This window comes from Simochromis diagramma, unplaced genomic scaffold, assembly GCF_900408965.1.
Source record: "Simochromis diagramma unplaced genomic scaffold, fSimDia1.1 OVJJ01000501.1, whole genome shotgun sequence".
Lineage (NCBI taxonomy): Eukaryota > Metazoa > Chordata > Actinopteri > Cichliformes > Cichlidae > Simochromis > Simochromis diagramma.
Window position 1 is genome coordinate 5,761,399 of NW_024387320.1, and position 16,267 is coordinate 5,777,665.

General features: G+C 40.3%; 1 protein-coding gene across 5 annotated transcripts in view; it reads right to left on the reverse strand.

Moving 5' to 3' along the window:
* nalcn (sodium leak channel, non-selective) overlaps positions 1–16,267 on the reverse strand; it is a 65,551-nt gene that overhangs the window by 15,689 nt on the left and 33,595 nt on the right. For all 5 annotated transcript variants that reach the window (XM_040005487.1, XM_040005485.1, XM_040005486.1 and 2 more), the window contains 5 exons: positions 15,146–15,283; positions 14,574–14,648; positions 1,506–1,642; positions 715–856; positions 478–551 (listed from right to left, as the gene is read on the reverse strand). In XM_040005487.1, the coding sequence (XP_039861421.1) occupies positions 478–551; positions 715–856; positions 1,506–1,642; positions 14,574–14,648; positions 15,146–15,283 (566 nt within the window). The remainder of the gene's footprint in view (positions 1–477; positions 552–714; positions 857–1,505; positions 1,643–14,573; positions 14,649–15,145; positions 15,284–16,267) is intronic.

The window sequence follows — 16,267 nt, forward strand, 5'->3', positions numbered from 1 at the left end:
TGTGTGCCGAATAAAACAAAACAAAACAAAAAACAGAGAGAAGCATTAACAATACAAGAGTGCTGCTGTGGCACAGCTACACCTAATATGTACACACATTATTAGTTTCACCCACACAGAGCCCACGATGCATTTTTATGACTATGGATAATGCATTGTAAACACATTTAACTCAAGTCTTTAAGGAAGGTATAAAACTGAAAGTGTATGAATTACTGTAAAAAAACAAAAACATGCAAATAACTGATTGCCTAAAAGCAGGGAGTAGATGGTCAAAAGATGTCTGTACGCGCAGGTTAAATTTAGAACAGAGGCGGATGAAACGTGAACATGTTACAGAAATATAAGTTACATTATAGTTTATTGCAGCATATTAATATCCTCATTTCACTGTGATGCGCTAGCTGGCGTACGATACGTGTATTAATCAAATTTAGCACAGTTTGTCACAATTACTCAGGTGTAGTCGTGTCTTACCGTAGGATTTTATTGATTGTAGTTTCTTTCTCCAGGAGGTTACGAGCTCGGATGCTAAATATTGACCTTCGAAGCTAAGAAAGCACGGTCAGTTAAAAAAAAAAAAAAAAAACCTACACAGCTGTAAATATTAGGTACAACGTGGCAATCTGCTTCATTTTGCTGTATATTTACAGTCACAGAGACAAAGAAAGGAATAGCATGTAAGCGAGCAGGCAAAGAAGTCTGTGAAAGCACCTTTTGGTCAATATATTTGTTGTCTTCAATTGCTGAGCGTTTGGAGTGGTCACAAGAGGAGGATGAAGCGGAGGGGAGACGCCGGAACAGACAGCTGGTATCCTGTTGCTGACGATCGATGAACTGCTTCATAAAACTCTCCCTAAAGTACACGACAAACACAGAAATATCATGAATTTTAATGTACGGTGTGTCCCCCTAAAGAAATCCATATTCAGAAGTAGACGATCACAAATTTATAAAGCTTATCTTAGACGCATAATTACATCAGTGCAAATTCAGCTGCAGTGGAAGCTCTTAGTGCAGCAACCCAGCAGATGGGCTGCAGAGGGAGATTTCTTTAGGGTGAAGGACTCGGCCCTGCGCTACTCGGCAACTAAACAATAAAGCTAAATTATGAGCCGGACTTTGCATCAAATATAGTTCAGTTTTACTGCTAAAGGCTGCAGAACATAAAAAGTCTGTTTTGCAAATGACCAAATAGCTGCTTTAAAGTAGGAGCAGGAATGAAAACATTACTTTTTACTTTGTTTGCATAATGTCTGGAAACTACTGGTGGAATTCAAAAGCTTCACATCTTTGGTGGTCTCTGTTAAAACCCACACTCATAAACCCACACTGAGAATTACTACTTAACATAACATTGTCCCTATATTTAATCTAGCTCACTTTAAACGTCTGTGTATCTTTTTAGCTCTGGTGGATATCGTTCTTCATTTTCTCTTCATGACAAAAAAATAGCCCAAATTATGTAAAGTTTTTGTGTTTAAGGTGTGTGTTTGTGTGTTTACCTGATCCTGGGCACAGTGAAATCAGATGGAAGCTTGGAAATCTTCACCATCTGAGGTCTGTTGGGGAACTTTTCAAAGATCCTGAGTCGTAGAGGGAGCTTCTCTTTGGTGTCAGCATTGGCTTCGCTTTGCTTGAGCTAACAGAGGGAGGATGAGAGGCAGTTTAGGCACAGAACAGAACTGCAGGGCACTCTTAAAGAATGCAGTCGGCCTTGACAGCATGAGAAGAGAGGGATTTAAGTTAGAAACCAAGGAGGGGGGAAATGGGGGAACGGTTAGACTGAGTTCGGGTTGTATGAAGGTTTTTGATCTTGAGATGTGCAGGTTTTCATTGCTATTCATAAGCAGAAGGTGTGAGGTTATGTGTGGGATTTCCAGAGGTAACGGCTTTGAGGGTGCAGCTTTATATTTCTGCCAGATGATGGCAGCAACACACTTACCTACAACACTCACAACACATACAGTACAGACAACCACGTTTAGGATGAGATCCCACTTACTTTTCAGAAAAGAAGGGAGAAGGCAACAGAAGATAAAAAAAAGAAAGATTACTCTGGAGGGGTTAATGGAGAAAAGAAACAATAATGACAGAATAATGTGCATGTGTGCGGGCTTAAGCAATGCAGCGCAGACTGGTGAAATCAAAAGATGACAAAGGGACTGAAACCAATTATTTCCATTAATTACATATTGGGGGAGCTGACTGAAATTCTCTTGCAGGTATTCTCTGTATGGGTGCATGGAGATAATCCCTGATGCATTGCAGATTAGGCCTACGAGGGGAACTGGAGCTTATCATTCGAAGAAGGTAACTGCTGTGAAATATATTGACTGGGCTCTGTGAATATTTCTCTGTCAGTCATGGCGTTGTGTGACTGTCTGTCTGCTGATAAAAACGTCCCTGCGTTCTGTTCCCCGTATAGGTATTTCTGTCAGCAGCTGTCTGACTGTGAGCGACCAAATGACTGGAACAGCCTCTCGGATCTGAGGGATAACAGCCAGAGAACAGAGAAACCTGAGAAAGGAAGGGATGGAAATCTGCCTATCCACTTCCTCTTTTTGTTTTTAGCAGACTAAAATGTTGGAGCTTCTCCTTTACCCTGAGTGGGTGTGTGGCATACTGTGAAGATGGAATTATGCACCAGCGTTCTCTTGCCTAGGCTTTCTGTCTATACTGACTCCCAAGATAGACACAGGGCAGAAAGAGAGACAGAGACTAAAAAAAGGTAAAAGAGACAAGCCAACAGATGGAAGCCGGCAAAAATAACGACACAAAACTTAATTGATGATTGAAAAAAAAAAAAAAGACAAATGGATTTCAAGATGTAAAACAAGTCATTATTTAAAAGAACTGCGTGCTGTGTTTGCTGCAAGAGCACAGAATAGGAAAAAAAATGTTTTGAGCACAATCGTGAGCTTATTTTCAGTGCTGCAGTTCTTTTACTGAAACTTGAAACACACACACACGCGCACACACACACACACACACACACATCATTAATATGGACCTCCTGGCTCCCAAGGGTACTAATCAATTGGGCCAACTCAGAGAGATGTGCACCTTCAACAAACCCCTACACCCTTATCTGCTACAACAATGCAACAAAGCAAAGATTTCACTCTATCCTTTACAGAACTTGTTCTTTTCTATCAAACTCAAAGTCTCAGTGTTTCTTTATATAAGATCATCCTTACAAGTTCCTTCTTCTCACTTACAAATCCCTTAAAGCCCGGGTCCCTCAGTACCTGTGTGACCTGCTCCACCCATACACAAAGTCTCAGATGCTAAGATCCCCAGCCATGGGACAGAGCCTTCAGTGTGGCAGCTCCCACCCTCTGGAACTTTCTCCCAAAAGAGCTTTGCAATGCCCCGTCAATGGAGTCCTTCAAGAAACTCATCAAAAGTCATCTCTACAACTAAGCCTTCAACCTCTAGCCTTTTGTTTTTTGTATATTTATATATTTGTTTAAATATTTATACTCTTTTATAAATCATCCTTGGGTTTCTTGAAAGATATTAAAAAATAAGTTAGCATTAAATTTCACGATCTCAGTTTCAGGTTCAGATTCCATTTATTCCTTCCCTCACTGACCTCTAATTTTTTCATCCTCTTCTAAGAAAAACAAAAACAAAAAAAACCCCGCCACTGTCGTGTGAGCTAGACACACTTATTCATACTCACATGCATCGAATTTACATTTAAATTTATCAATGGAACGTTGATCAGAGTCCACTGTGCCACAGATTGCTGTTTGGGGTGGCGAGTGTAGTGCAATGCATAGTTTCCTCGACTTCTAACACTGTGGAAATCTTCTCTGTGAAAGCTTCGCCTGTATGTGTAGTTACACTCATAAGCTGCCATAGATCACCAACTAATGCAAACGCAGCAGGTCTTCTGTCTGTAAAATCAATAAAGTAAACAAGAATGAGGAAGAAGAGATTGCTTTCACACAAAATCTATTCTCTGCAGATTTACTGATTTTATGTGCTCCTGAAAATGAAAGTGCACATTCACACTCTTTATCAGGTTTTCACCGTACTGTAATAATGTATCAATACTGTTGCTATCAAGGCAAAGATTTAAAAAAGAAGAAAAGAACCCTGGCCAAACTGGTACAATCAAGTATTATGAACATATCTAGTACTTAGTTTAAGGCTTTACAAGCTTTAAGGCACTAGAATAAATAGTTTTGTTTTAAACATTGATCAAATTATTACTGTGACTGCAATAATCAAACGTATGACTGCACTGAGATTTATCCCCAGCTCTGCATTGTTATCCAGTTTGCAGCTCTTTGTTTTGTTTTACTTTAACATCTCACAACTTTACACTTGGTTAAGTCTCACGCTCCGATCGAACAAGGACTCTCTAAAAATCCACTTCAAAGCAACAACACATGACATTAGCTAACTGCACCGTGCACAGTGAACGTGTTGGAGCAACAGTGAAAGGGATAAATATTTTCCTGAACACTAAAACAGCATTATAAGTGACAGCTTGCATTCGCTGCCCTATGTGCTTTGTTATATACGCCTTAAGGAATAAGCACTAAAAGTACGTGTGTGCACGTGACAAATGTGGGATATTTATATTCCACTTGTATGTCTATGTGCACATATGCACGTGGGAAAAAAAGGAATTTCTTTTTGTGTCATAGTTAACGGCTGATAAATCAAAACTACTGCTTTCCCTGCCACTGATGAGATTTAATGCATGGCGCAGTTACAATGGAGCCAAGACTAATGTGCTTTGCCTTGAGACCCATTCAGGTGACCTGCCACTGCTTCCCCCTTCATTCAAGCCAATTTCAGGCTCCGCTGAGCTAGGGAACTTTCCATCTGGGATTTCCACAGCTCTCTTGACCATGGCTGAGAGGGGTGAAAAAAAACTAATACTGACCATTAGCATTAAGCATTAAACCCAATTCAGTCATAGCCGTAGTTCAGGGAGAGCATGAAGAAGTCAGGATTGAAATAGCCAGAGCCAGAGAGTATTGAAGATTGAGAGAATTCAGAGGGAAAAATCAACTGCTTTTCTTTCTTTGCTGGTAGAAAGAAGCAAAGCTCTGTATAAAGATGAAGTTCACCTTGTTATCCAATAGTAATACTTTTATCCATCTACAGGTGAACACCCCAACTTTTCATGATAGCTTCATTTTACAGCTGCAAGAACAGCTCCATTCGGATAAAAATCCCATTTAGCAGAAGGACAAATGGATCTGCGAATTAGAAGAATGACTCAAGCAGGTTAGTGTCTACAGTATTAATATTCGCAGTGGACAATCCTTCTGAACTCTCAGTCCTATAAAGCGAATCTAGCTCACGCAAACACCGATAATATTTGCGAGTGGCCAAACAATGAGGAACTCATGAACAGCCGCCTACCAAACTGCGGCCCACACACATCCGTCAAATGCCTGTGGGAGTGCATAAAATCATCTGCATTTTACCATTCAGCCTGCCTTTCACCAGCCCCACCAGACAACAGCTGTGTACGCGTGAAGATGTGTGCATGTGTGACCCCAGACGGCACATTTTCGTAATAATAACACAGCTTTACTTGCTGTGCGATCCATCATTCGGCACATCTGCAGTGTGCGTCGCTCTCTTTTTATGAATTTGTGCCAGCTCAACAATTTTAGCCATGATATATGCCAATATTAAAATGCTGAAAAATTCAAAAACACGCACGGTCATTGTAATTGGAAACAACCTATTTGCATTCCACATTCCTCAAAGTCTTCCCCAGGCCTGTGAGCCTAAAGCTGCAATACCCAGTGGAAGGAGATCAGAGAACGAGTAAGCAGGGTCACCCTCTTTCTTCACATTAGTTGGGTAATGAGGCATACTGCGGAGTTGCTGTAAAGCCACACAGCCCATAAACCTCTAATAGCTACCCCTGATACTCAAAACAACTGCAGGTGCCATTGTCTGAAAGTCCAAAACTGTATCACGTTCAGCTATGTTGCTTTGGGCTTAAAAAAGATTAATGGGTTAAGGGGGTATGTTGAACCTAATTTTTGTTTTGTATCCCCATGCTTGCCTTTCTTGGTCTCACGTAGCCTCTTGTTTTTTCCCCTATTATAGTCTTTCCTTTTTAGATCCAAAAGTATGAAAATACTGTCAGATATTTTGTATGCCTACATGTTGGAAATTCTTGCCATGAATGTGCGACGACAGCCCAAAGCAAACATAATAAACATGAAAAAAAAATCACTTAAAATTGCATTTCGATAAAGACTTCTTTCTTTTAAAAAAATGTGCATGTGCCTGTGTTTTATTGTGTGTGCTGATGCTAGTTTCAGAAAATGACAGAGGCACAAGGCCGGGAGTGTTTTTAATAGAAAACTGAAAGTGACATTGAAAAGATAAGAAAACATTGTTTTGGGATTCTCTAAGGGGGTATGCTCTTTTCTTCTCCGCTCCCTCTGTTTTCCTCGCCTTTCTCCCCCTCTGCTACATCCCCAAATAAGTCCTTGGTCCATTAAATCAAGAAGATTGAGGACAGGCTTTTACTTTAATTCATAAATAATGAAATCTCTAGTGGGAGGTAATAAAACAATAAAACTTTTCAACGCTTCTGGTTAAACGAAATTCTTCTGAACAAAAGATTTTTAATGTTAAACATTTAACCAAATATGGAGGTTCCGGCACAGATATAAGAGAAGACAGAACTGACATGTCCAAACAAGCTACATCATATTCACACAAATGTAGAGTAGCCTTTGTTTTTTCTCAGAATTTATATAAAGACATGTTAAAGTAATTAAAGGATCACTATTGCAACAATGATACAGCATGCTCCTGTCACCGTTGTATAATAGTAATTAATCATTCTCTACCTCATTCATACTCAACTGTTATGTCACAACATCAGATTTTTAAGACACAGTTATTGTGGGAAAAGCGACAATGATATTATTACAATATCAATAATGCTGCTGGTCAAGTTCCCTTATAAATTTATCTTTTATTGCAAATGAGTTAATGCTCACATAGTATACTTACATGTCTTGTGACAGGTAAAGGCACTGGAAAAATAAGCTTATTATTCTGTTCTATATAGTGCAAATGTTGCTCTTTAAGGAATTCTGATCAACAGCTGCACTATATGGGATATACCTGCAGCTGTTTAAAATAAGCTTACCAACACTGATGGACAAAAAGACAATCACAGTGCCTTTACCTGTCCTCTGCCCTTTCCACATAAAACTATAAAATAATTTAAAAACCAGAGAGAAAGTGTCAAAGAACAGAAGGAAAAGACTGCATAGGATTCAAATGTCAGTTTGTTTGTATTTGTTAACCGACTGCAAATTGTAAGGCAGCATAGCTTTCAGCTTTTGTTACTTTCTTCTTGTCCCCTTTAAGTATTTTGCAAATGTGTTCCTCATGACTCATCTACCTGGCCTGAGGACCTGTTTGGTTGCTAGAATATTCAGCTTCACCCAACCAAACAGATATGCAAAAATCAGTGTGTGTGTGTGCAATAAGAAACTGATTTTTCACTACTGACAATTCATACCTTGCACAAATAAAAAATGCATTATTATCATCATCATTGCCTTTAGGGGTAAACACCTTTCTCTATCTTCGGGCACTCTATAAACATCCCCCTTCCCTTTCAAGCTCCTAGCCTCTGGTCCTGCACTGTTCTGCGAGTAGGAACAGTTTGTTGGATGAAGACAGGCCATCAGTCTCTCTCACCACATAGCCCACCAAACTATGGCAGCATAGGGGAAGGTAGCACAATAGCAGGCAGCAACAACATGCAACCTCCTCCTTTTGAAAAGGTTTCACTCACAATTTAGATATGCATACCGCCTGTGGTTTTATGGGCACTGTTAACAAAATTACTAAACCTTAATCGATTATTATGATGATTAACTTATTAATAAAAAAAAAGAGTAACATAAGAGAGTAAAAAGATTTCCCTCCTCTATAATTCTTGTCTTGCATGCATGACTTCACCTTGTTCTCACTCCTGGTCAGTCACTTGATCAAAGATTGCGATTTGAATGGTGATTTGACTGAGGACGTTTGACAGGTGGAGGTGCCGCCAACGTTGTGATTAGTGGACAGCTTGCCCCACCACCTGAGTCACAGTCACCCTGTGAGGGTGTTTCCTATTAGTTGTGTACTAAAGCACACCTAGGGGGCTGTGAATGAGTGTGTGCGCCTAGTGTGTGTGTGTGTGTGTGTGTGTGGCAGGGATCTCCTTCCTCCTTTCATTTCTGTCTAGTCATCTCCTGTCCCGGTCTTCCTTTCATTATGCATTTCCATCTAATTTCATCTCAAGCAATAAATACACAATCCTAATCAACATTGATGAGTGGAGGATGAACATCTGTGTATGTGTGTGTTCAAGAACCAATAAGACTTTCCTGTTACTTTTGTACTCATGATGCTTGAGTGTGGAGGAATAAGCCAGTTTGTTAATCAGCTGCAGTCCTGCTTACTGTCATGTCTGTGATTATCCATGATCCCTCTTTATATGTGCATACAGTGCATGCATAGTTGAATGTGCCTGTGTGCATACAAGCATAACTGTACTCCTGCTTCCGGGCTCTCTGATTACAATGCACTGATTCACGACTGTTAAACCTGCCAAAACCTCATGCATCATTAAACCAATCAGATAACATAGCATAGAAAGTTTGATCCCCTTGATCACAGTGCCTTTATACTCCTGCTCACGTTTCCCTTACACTCAGTAAAAGAATAAAGACAAATAAAGGGGGGGGGGGGGGGGGGGGGTGTCATCTTGGATCTTCAGAAAATATATGTGTTTAAGATGCTATACTTTTTTCCTTTTTTTTGATTCACATGCCCACTGTGAAACAAGTGTGTGTCCTCTTGGCTGTGTATTAAATCTATGTCTCAAAGGTAAATATCGATATTTATCTGTTGATGGCTATATGACCCAGAACTGTTCTAAAGAGGATACTGCTGACCTAATATGCCTGACAGGAAAATTTATTTCCAAGTTGGACCAGTCAAACATTGAGCTGACTAAATAACCTTATAAATACCTGCAGGAAATGGTTCAAGAAAAGAACGTAACCTGCCAGTGTTCCCCAGAGCAAATAATCAGAAGAACTGTGAACTACTGTGCATGGATCTTAATAAGACATCTTATTTAACTGATTTGAATCCATCAACCCATCTGTTTTCTTAACCACAGGAGGGCTGAAGCCCGTCCCAGCTGTCACAGGACGCCAGCACATGACAGGGGTAAAAAACAGACAGACAACCATGTTTACTCACACCAAAATACCCAACAATTATGTCTTTGGACTGGGAGAAAACCACAGTTCCCAGTGGAAAACCACACAGTTACAAAGAGATCATGCAAACTCCTAGTTGTTCTCAACTGAACCTGGAACCTTCTTGCTGTGAGGTAACAGCATTAACCACTACACACCAGTGCACTAAATCAAACGAAATAAATTAGACCAGTATATGTTCATTAGGAGTCATTTATCATGTTAATGTCAGAGAGGAGTATATAACAAGACTATGATGGATTTCACGTAGAAAACATTCTGCAAACTGGTCTGCTGACTTAGCATCTGAGGACACTGGTCATTTTTTCAGGGCTTCTGCTGTATCCCTTGGATTCTGAGCTGAGACGTCCAGTTCCATCCGCTGATTTTTCACAAGTGCAGATAAATAAAAAGCTAGCTTGCTAGGTTAGCTAACCTAGCTTGCCAGTAAACAAAAACTGATGGTTTTCCGATTTAAACTTCACTCTTATCTTCATGCAAACAAAGCCAGTTCAAATGTGTCTACTCAATAGAGCTAAGATTACAGCAGACTACAAACAGAAAGCTTTTGACACCAAAATCTTGACCTGTGTGGACATCAGGTTTAAAGAGATTACATAGTACATAACACTGGCAGTGGCATAACATACACGTGGGGGGAAATCTGCATAACTGAACTGTGACTCTTCCAAAGGCTTGACACCAAATCAGAGATACGCATACATAAAGCTACTGCTAGCCCACTAGCCCATCTTTCTGCCTGCAACCACACTGGTCCTGTATCCTTGACATTTTTCATGGGTGGAAGCTAAACACAATGGAGGTTAAGGGGAGCTGACATGTTTGACATGTTTTACAACTGATATTTCTGAAACACAAAGAGCGTGACCAGAGCCGTGAAAGACAAACAATGTCACCAACCACCTTCGAAAGCATAATTTTCCCCTCAGTAATTTAAAACTCATTGTTCAACATTACGGTAAAAGCACTGCTCGCATTGAGCTAATAACACCACTAATTACGCACTGTATGCAGTGTTCCCTGTACTGTGGGTCTTTCTACCTAAAGCAGAGACTCAGCATACACACTGATATAAAAATATGAAAATTCATATAATATACAAGGTAACATTCTACGATTTGTATGAAGTCACTCTTTGAATAGTTTATTCTGCTTCAATTTGTTGTTCCATTATTTCCAATTAATTTGAACACAGCATCTGTCACTGTGCTCAGCCAACTGTGAAGAAGAAAGGATTAAAAATGTCTCAGGGAGGACAACATGCACACACATGGCTTTGGTGTCGCATTCTTACTCTAAATATTAATCGATATCCAGTCTGTAATCACAATACTTTTAGTAACAAAACAATTTTTGAGCTGAAAAGAAACAAAAAAAAAAAATGTTCTTTTGTTTTTTTAAAGTGCTTGTCATGAATACAACTCACACCTGTGATAAAGAGTGAGTCAAATAGTCAGTCAAGTCATTCATCAAGAACCAGGCAAAAATTACCCATCACATACACCGTAATTGGTTTCTCATCCCTCATGACCTACATGTGTATTTCTTAGATATGCTGGACGTGTTGTTGGGCCTTTGCCAAATGTTTGCAGAAGCCGTCTCATGAAGGGAGGGTGATTACCATCTATCATTTATTTATAGTCAGCCCTGTATCCATGATTGAAGCACCTGTAAAATAGGCAATTTTACACTCACTGCACCTAATCACTCAGCTGTGGGAAATAACCTGTCCAAGGAAGCTGAGACCTGCCAGCCATCTACTGGTACACAGTTTATATGAGCGCGTGTGTACACAATGCTATTCAAGTTGATTAAACAATTGTGTAAAGGTTTTGGTATGGATACAAAGAGAACGCAAAAATAATCAGCGGCTTAAATCTTTAGTATGTTTCTGTTAAGCTTTTCGTAGGGTGAGAACACTAGGAGCGGAGTGGTGCAAGTTAGCCATGATTTGAGTTTTAAACTAGAAGACGATTCAAAAGTCTGAAAAATGAAGCAACAGTTTTGTTCTAAGTGGATATAGTACATGTGTAGTGGATATAGTACATGTGTAGAATTCATTTCACTGTTTAGTCAAATTTGTGACATTTCGTTTTTGTTTCATTTGTTTTCCATTTTTTACTTTTTGAACTACTGCTATTGCAGAGGTTAGTGTCACTATATTTTTCGAATACAGAGTTCTTGTGGAGGATCATTGCAGACCCTGGTGGCTGTAGGCCATATGTGCAGACATGTGCGGCAAAGGTGACGAACAGGAAGTATCCTGTTCGTCACCTTTGCCGCTGCTGATTTTGACTGCATGTAATGGATGCTTTCAAAAACCAAATATCCATATGAACTGTTGTATCTGTTGAATCTGTTGTTAAAATGTGGCGTGTGAACAATGTTACACAATGTTTTTTTCATGTTACCCTATATGAGGGTGACCATATTTTCATTACCAAAAGAGAGAACACTTGGCTCAGTCGTGAAGAACTTTAATAATACTGTTTGCTTAAAGAAAACTTTAACATATGTAAACAATGTCTTCTCTGTGCGGTTAATGAATGGTGAAATAAAACATGTCATATAGGCTTTTAGTCAACAAGTGCAAAAAAAAGAGGACGGTTAGTCACCCTACCTATATACTAGGGGTGCAACGATACTCATATCGATATTGAACCGTTCGATACAGTGCTTTCGGTTCGGTACGCATATGTATCGAACAATACAAAATTTTTAATTTATTTTATCAACTTTCCTTCTGACGATGCTGTCTGTGTTGAGCGCTCAGTGGATCTGCACTCGACAGTGCAGCCTAGGCGGAGCAGTCGAGTGCAGATTCACTGAGCGCAGGGCAAGCTAGTGAGACAGAAGTTAAGCTCACCTTGCAACATGGCAAATTGAACCTCCCCCACCCTCATTCAGATCTGGCGTTTGGAACTATTTTGGTTTTCATGTGACGTATGACCCTGAAGGTAAGCGCGTCATGGACTAAAGTAAAACAGTATGTTGGATGTGCCACGCAATGCTCAATTACATGGGTGGGAACTAGTGTGTTAGCGCAGTTAGCTCGTTAACGTGTTGGCCGTCCAGCCCCACGCACGGGGCGATCCGCGGTAGCTCGTTAACGGAGATTTGCCGTGTTGTGGCGTTAACGTCATTTCAACGAGATTTACGCTGACAGCACTAGTGGGAACACAACGAATATGACTGCACATTTATGCCGACATCATCCTAGTGCAAAGACAAGTGGAAGCAGACAAAAACAACAAGCACGCATGCTACAAACTTTAGCCGAGTCATTTAGACAGCCGTTAGCACATGATTCTCCTTATGGGGACCTGATATGTTTAATATGCTGCTGAGAATATAGCCCAGAAGAAGCGTATAGTATAGCTTTTATTTTGGAAAGAGACATTTCTCTGTAATAAACTCTCTTTTCCAAAGATGAGTGATTCCTCAATCAGATACAGGGCTCGCAAAGTCGCTAGCCCAACGTCCCGGGGCTAGCGATTTTTCCAGTCGGGCTACCAAAATCTATCTCTGCCCTGCCCGTCGGCCTATTGTAGGAAGGAAAAATATATGTCAATGCTTTTGCATTCTTTCGGAAATGTAGCTGGGTAATTATGTCATTGGCATCGGTGAGCCACTGTCAATATGTGACATATTGAAATCGCGTTTGAATTTGCGCTTGTTTTTCGCTTTCACTTTGCAATCGCGCGAACTGTGTATAGAGAGCGACAGCACTGATTGGTGAGTGATGATAATTTGCGCACCAATTCCTCTGACATCGTCTTATCAATCGTTAGCTTACTATGCAAACATGACAAGTGAAATCTCCCGCAGCAAGCTTAAACATGTGAGAGGTTGATCGCGCAGAGAATCGCTGAGCGTTATGTGAGTGCGTGTGTAAAAGCAGCAGGATATATATTTTAGTTCTGCTGAGCCAAATAAGACAGGTCAGGGTGAAGAAGTGACAGCCAAAGAAAAGCTTACCACAAAACGGAAAAGTTATGACAAATCAGACTATAAGGCAAAAAGAAAGTGCAGCTTTATGGTTTCATGGACAAAAGAATTTCTGTGGCTGCAAAATGACGAGCTAAATAACCAGGGCTGCACATAAGTGGTCCGCAGGTGCGCATTCGCTGTCAAAATAAAAAACGCGCACCAGATAAGAAGTTGCAACGCGTGTTTGCGTACATAAGATTTTCAGGAGGAGGACAGACATTTGTTTACAACTCTTAAAGATGTCGAAGAAGCTCCTTTTAAGCAATTACTTTGGTGTTCCTCCACCTCCAAAGAAATGTCAGAAGGAGTCCGAACCACAAAAGAAGCACGTATTCTCGGAAAAGTAGTTGCAGGAGGTGAGCTGGCTTCAAACAAATGATGAACGCACAGAGATGTGGTGCGGAATGTGCCGTGAAAATTTAATAAATGACAAATTAAAAAGGCATGAACATTTTTTTTTGTATCGAAAAAATATCGAACCGTGACACCAAAGTATCGAACCGAACCGAACCGTGAATTTTGTGTATCGTTGCACCCCTACTATATACTGCATCCAATAATATAGCAAAAGAGCTTTCAAAAGTAAACCAGTGGCACCTCATTTTTGAAAAACAGGAAAAACTTGCATAAAAGAGTCTTTTTATGCAACTGTGCTAAACATACTCAAAAAACAAATGGTAAAAGAATCAGCCGACTGCCCCAATCAGTATAACAATTTTGTACTTCTGTATAAAAGGATCTAATGGCAGCAGAAGAATAAATAAGCAGAAAGAAGATTAACAAGAGAAGGTGGAAACTATAGATGACTCGACAGCTTTGCAAATAAGCCAGTATAAAAAACAGCATCCCGTAGCTCCACTACAACACTGCAACACATAAAATCTGAAAATACCCCTCACAAAGCTGTTGGCGATTCACTGATATACAATACAGTACATTGCCATAGTAAATACGAGACCGCCAAGGCAAATCACACAAGCTTAGCGAGGCATTGTCATGACACCAGCTTTATTCACATTATTTGCAAAACCCATGGATGGTTTAGCTTGTTTTTAGCTTGAATTTCAAAGATTTTAATAGTTGCCAGCAAGGCTTGTGTTCTTAATGAGGCAATATTAATATCTAAACATTTGAAGAATGGCTAGTACATCCTATATTAAAATAAATAAATAAATAAAATCAGACACTGAACTTGGCTTATGAGATGGAATGAGGTAAGTATTCATTTGAACAGTCAGCATTTCCATTACCATAACTAGCGAGCCTCTGTATCTGATATAAACTTCTTACCTGTTTGAGCTTCTTCAAGTCTTCATCCAACTCCAGATTGTCCAAAATAACAGCCACAAAAAGACTGAGCAGAATCTAAAATGCAATAAGACAAAGTGCCATTGAACATTTCCTGTGTCATTAATATCATTAAAGTAATAATAAGATGTTTTCAAGTATGGAGTACGCTCAGTAATTGTATTTGTTGCTCGTTTTCTCACGGGAGACATCCTATCTGTCTAGAGTGAGCTGTGAGTCATCTAGAGAGCGTCTGTGCTGGCTGATGGCTCCCCGTATCAGAAGGCCAAACACTGAAATGTCAGCACTTCTTACGCCTGCAAGTCTGATTAACTGTGATTAGATGTGCCAGTTGAGAGAACAATGAAGGGGCATGGCTCTAATTGAAAATATAAAGAAAGAAATCCATGTATCCTTTTGTCACTTTAAACTTCTAACTGGTTTTTAACAGAGAAAAACACAGAATACGGAGTTTTAATATAGATTTCTATTGTCAATTTACAATGTACTAAAACACAATTCCAACAGTCTATTTAATTAACTTTACATTTCATGCAGCATCATTTCTTCCTCACCAGGGTGGCAAACAGATGGTAGAGGATGAAGTAAATGGCTACAACTGGAGCCCACATATGACCTACAGCCACCAGCGTCTGGTCCATGACATCTATCCAGCCCTCCTGTGTTAGAATCTGGAACATGGACATGAATGCCTGAAGGGAGGGAAGCACAGGGTAAAAGCAAGTGAGCGAGACTGAAGGCCAGAGAAGCCAACTAAAGTGAAAGCAGCCCAGAACGGGAAAGAAAGACAAAAGCAAAAAAGGAAGGAAATCAAACCGAGAAAGACATTTGGCATTTGAAAGATTCCCTTTCACTGGTGAGCAAATCACACAGCTAATGCACATATCCCCTTCTGACCATCTTTCACAACCGTGTGACTAAGATTTCCAAACATAAGCAATGCAGAAAAAAAGCGAGGAGACAGCTTTTTCCTTTTTTCCCCTCTCCTCTGGTCTCCTGCCCTCTCATGCACTTGAGAGAGGTCAGATGAAGGTGTAGGGAACAGCCAGCTGCGACACGACAGCCCCTGGAGTCAAATGGCACGCCTGCACTTTCTTCTTACCCTTTCTCCTTCAGACAGCACCCACCCAGCTGGCCCCACACCCCCGCCCACCCCAACCGCCTCTGCCCCTCCCACCTGCTACAATGTCCCAGTCACTGCACATAAAGACAAAACCCAACAACAGGTCTGCCCATAGGGAAGACAGCCAAACATGATTAAGTATGACGTGACTGGATGCATCTATGTGAGTGTGTGAAACAGAAGAGGGAAAGTAAGAGAGAGAAGGGGAAACACAGCAAACAAGTGGCATCTGTTCATGAGCAGCCCTTCATATCCCGCTGTGCCTAGGATCAGAGAAACGTTGGAAAGGAGAGAAGGAAAAAATAGGAGATGGAAAGACGTCGCTAATGAGAGAGAGAAGCTTGCGAGCACTTAAAAATCAAAGGAGATGCCACATCTGTCGACCTGTCATGCTACCCATTATCAGCATCTGCAGGGCCTCCCCACTGGATGCATGAGATTTCCTTATTGGTGCTGCTCATAAAAAAAGAAATAAATAAATTCCTTTTGGTGTAGTTTATGTACCCGAATAGTTCAATTTAAATTGCACTGCATGTTTGCCTGAGAAGAAACT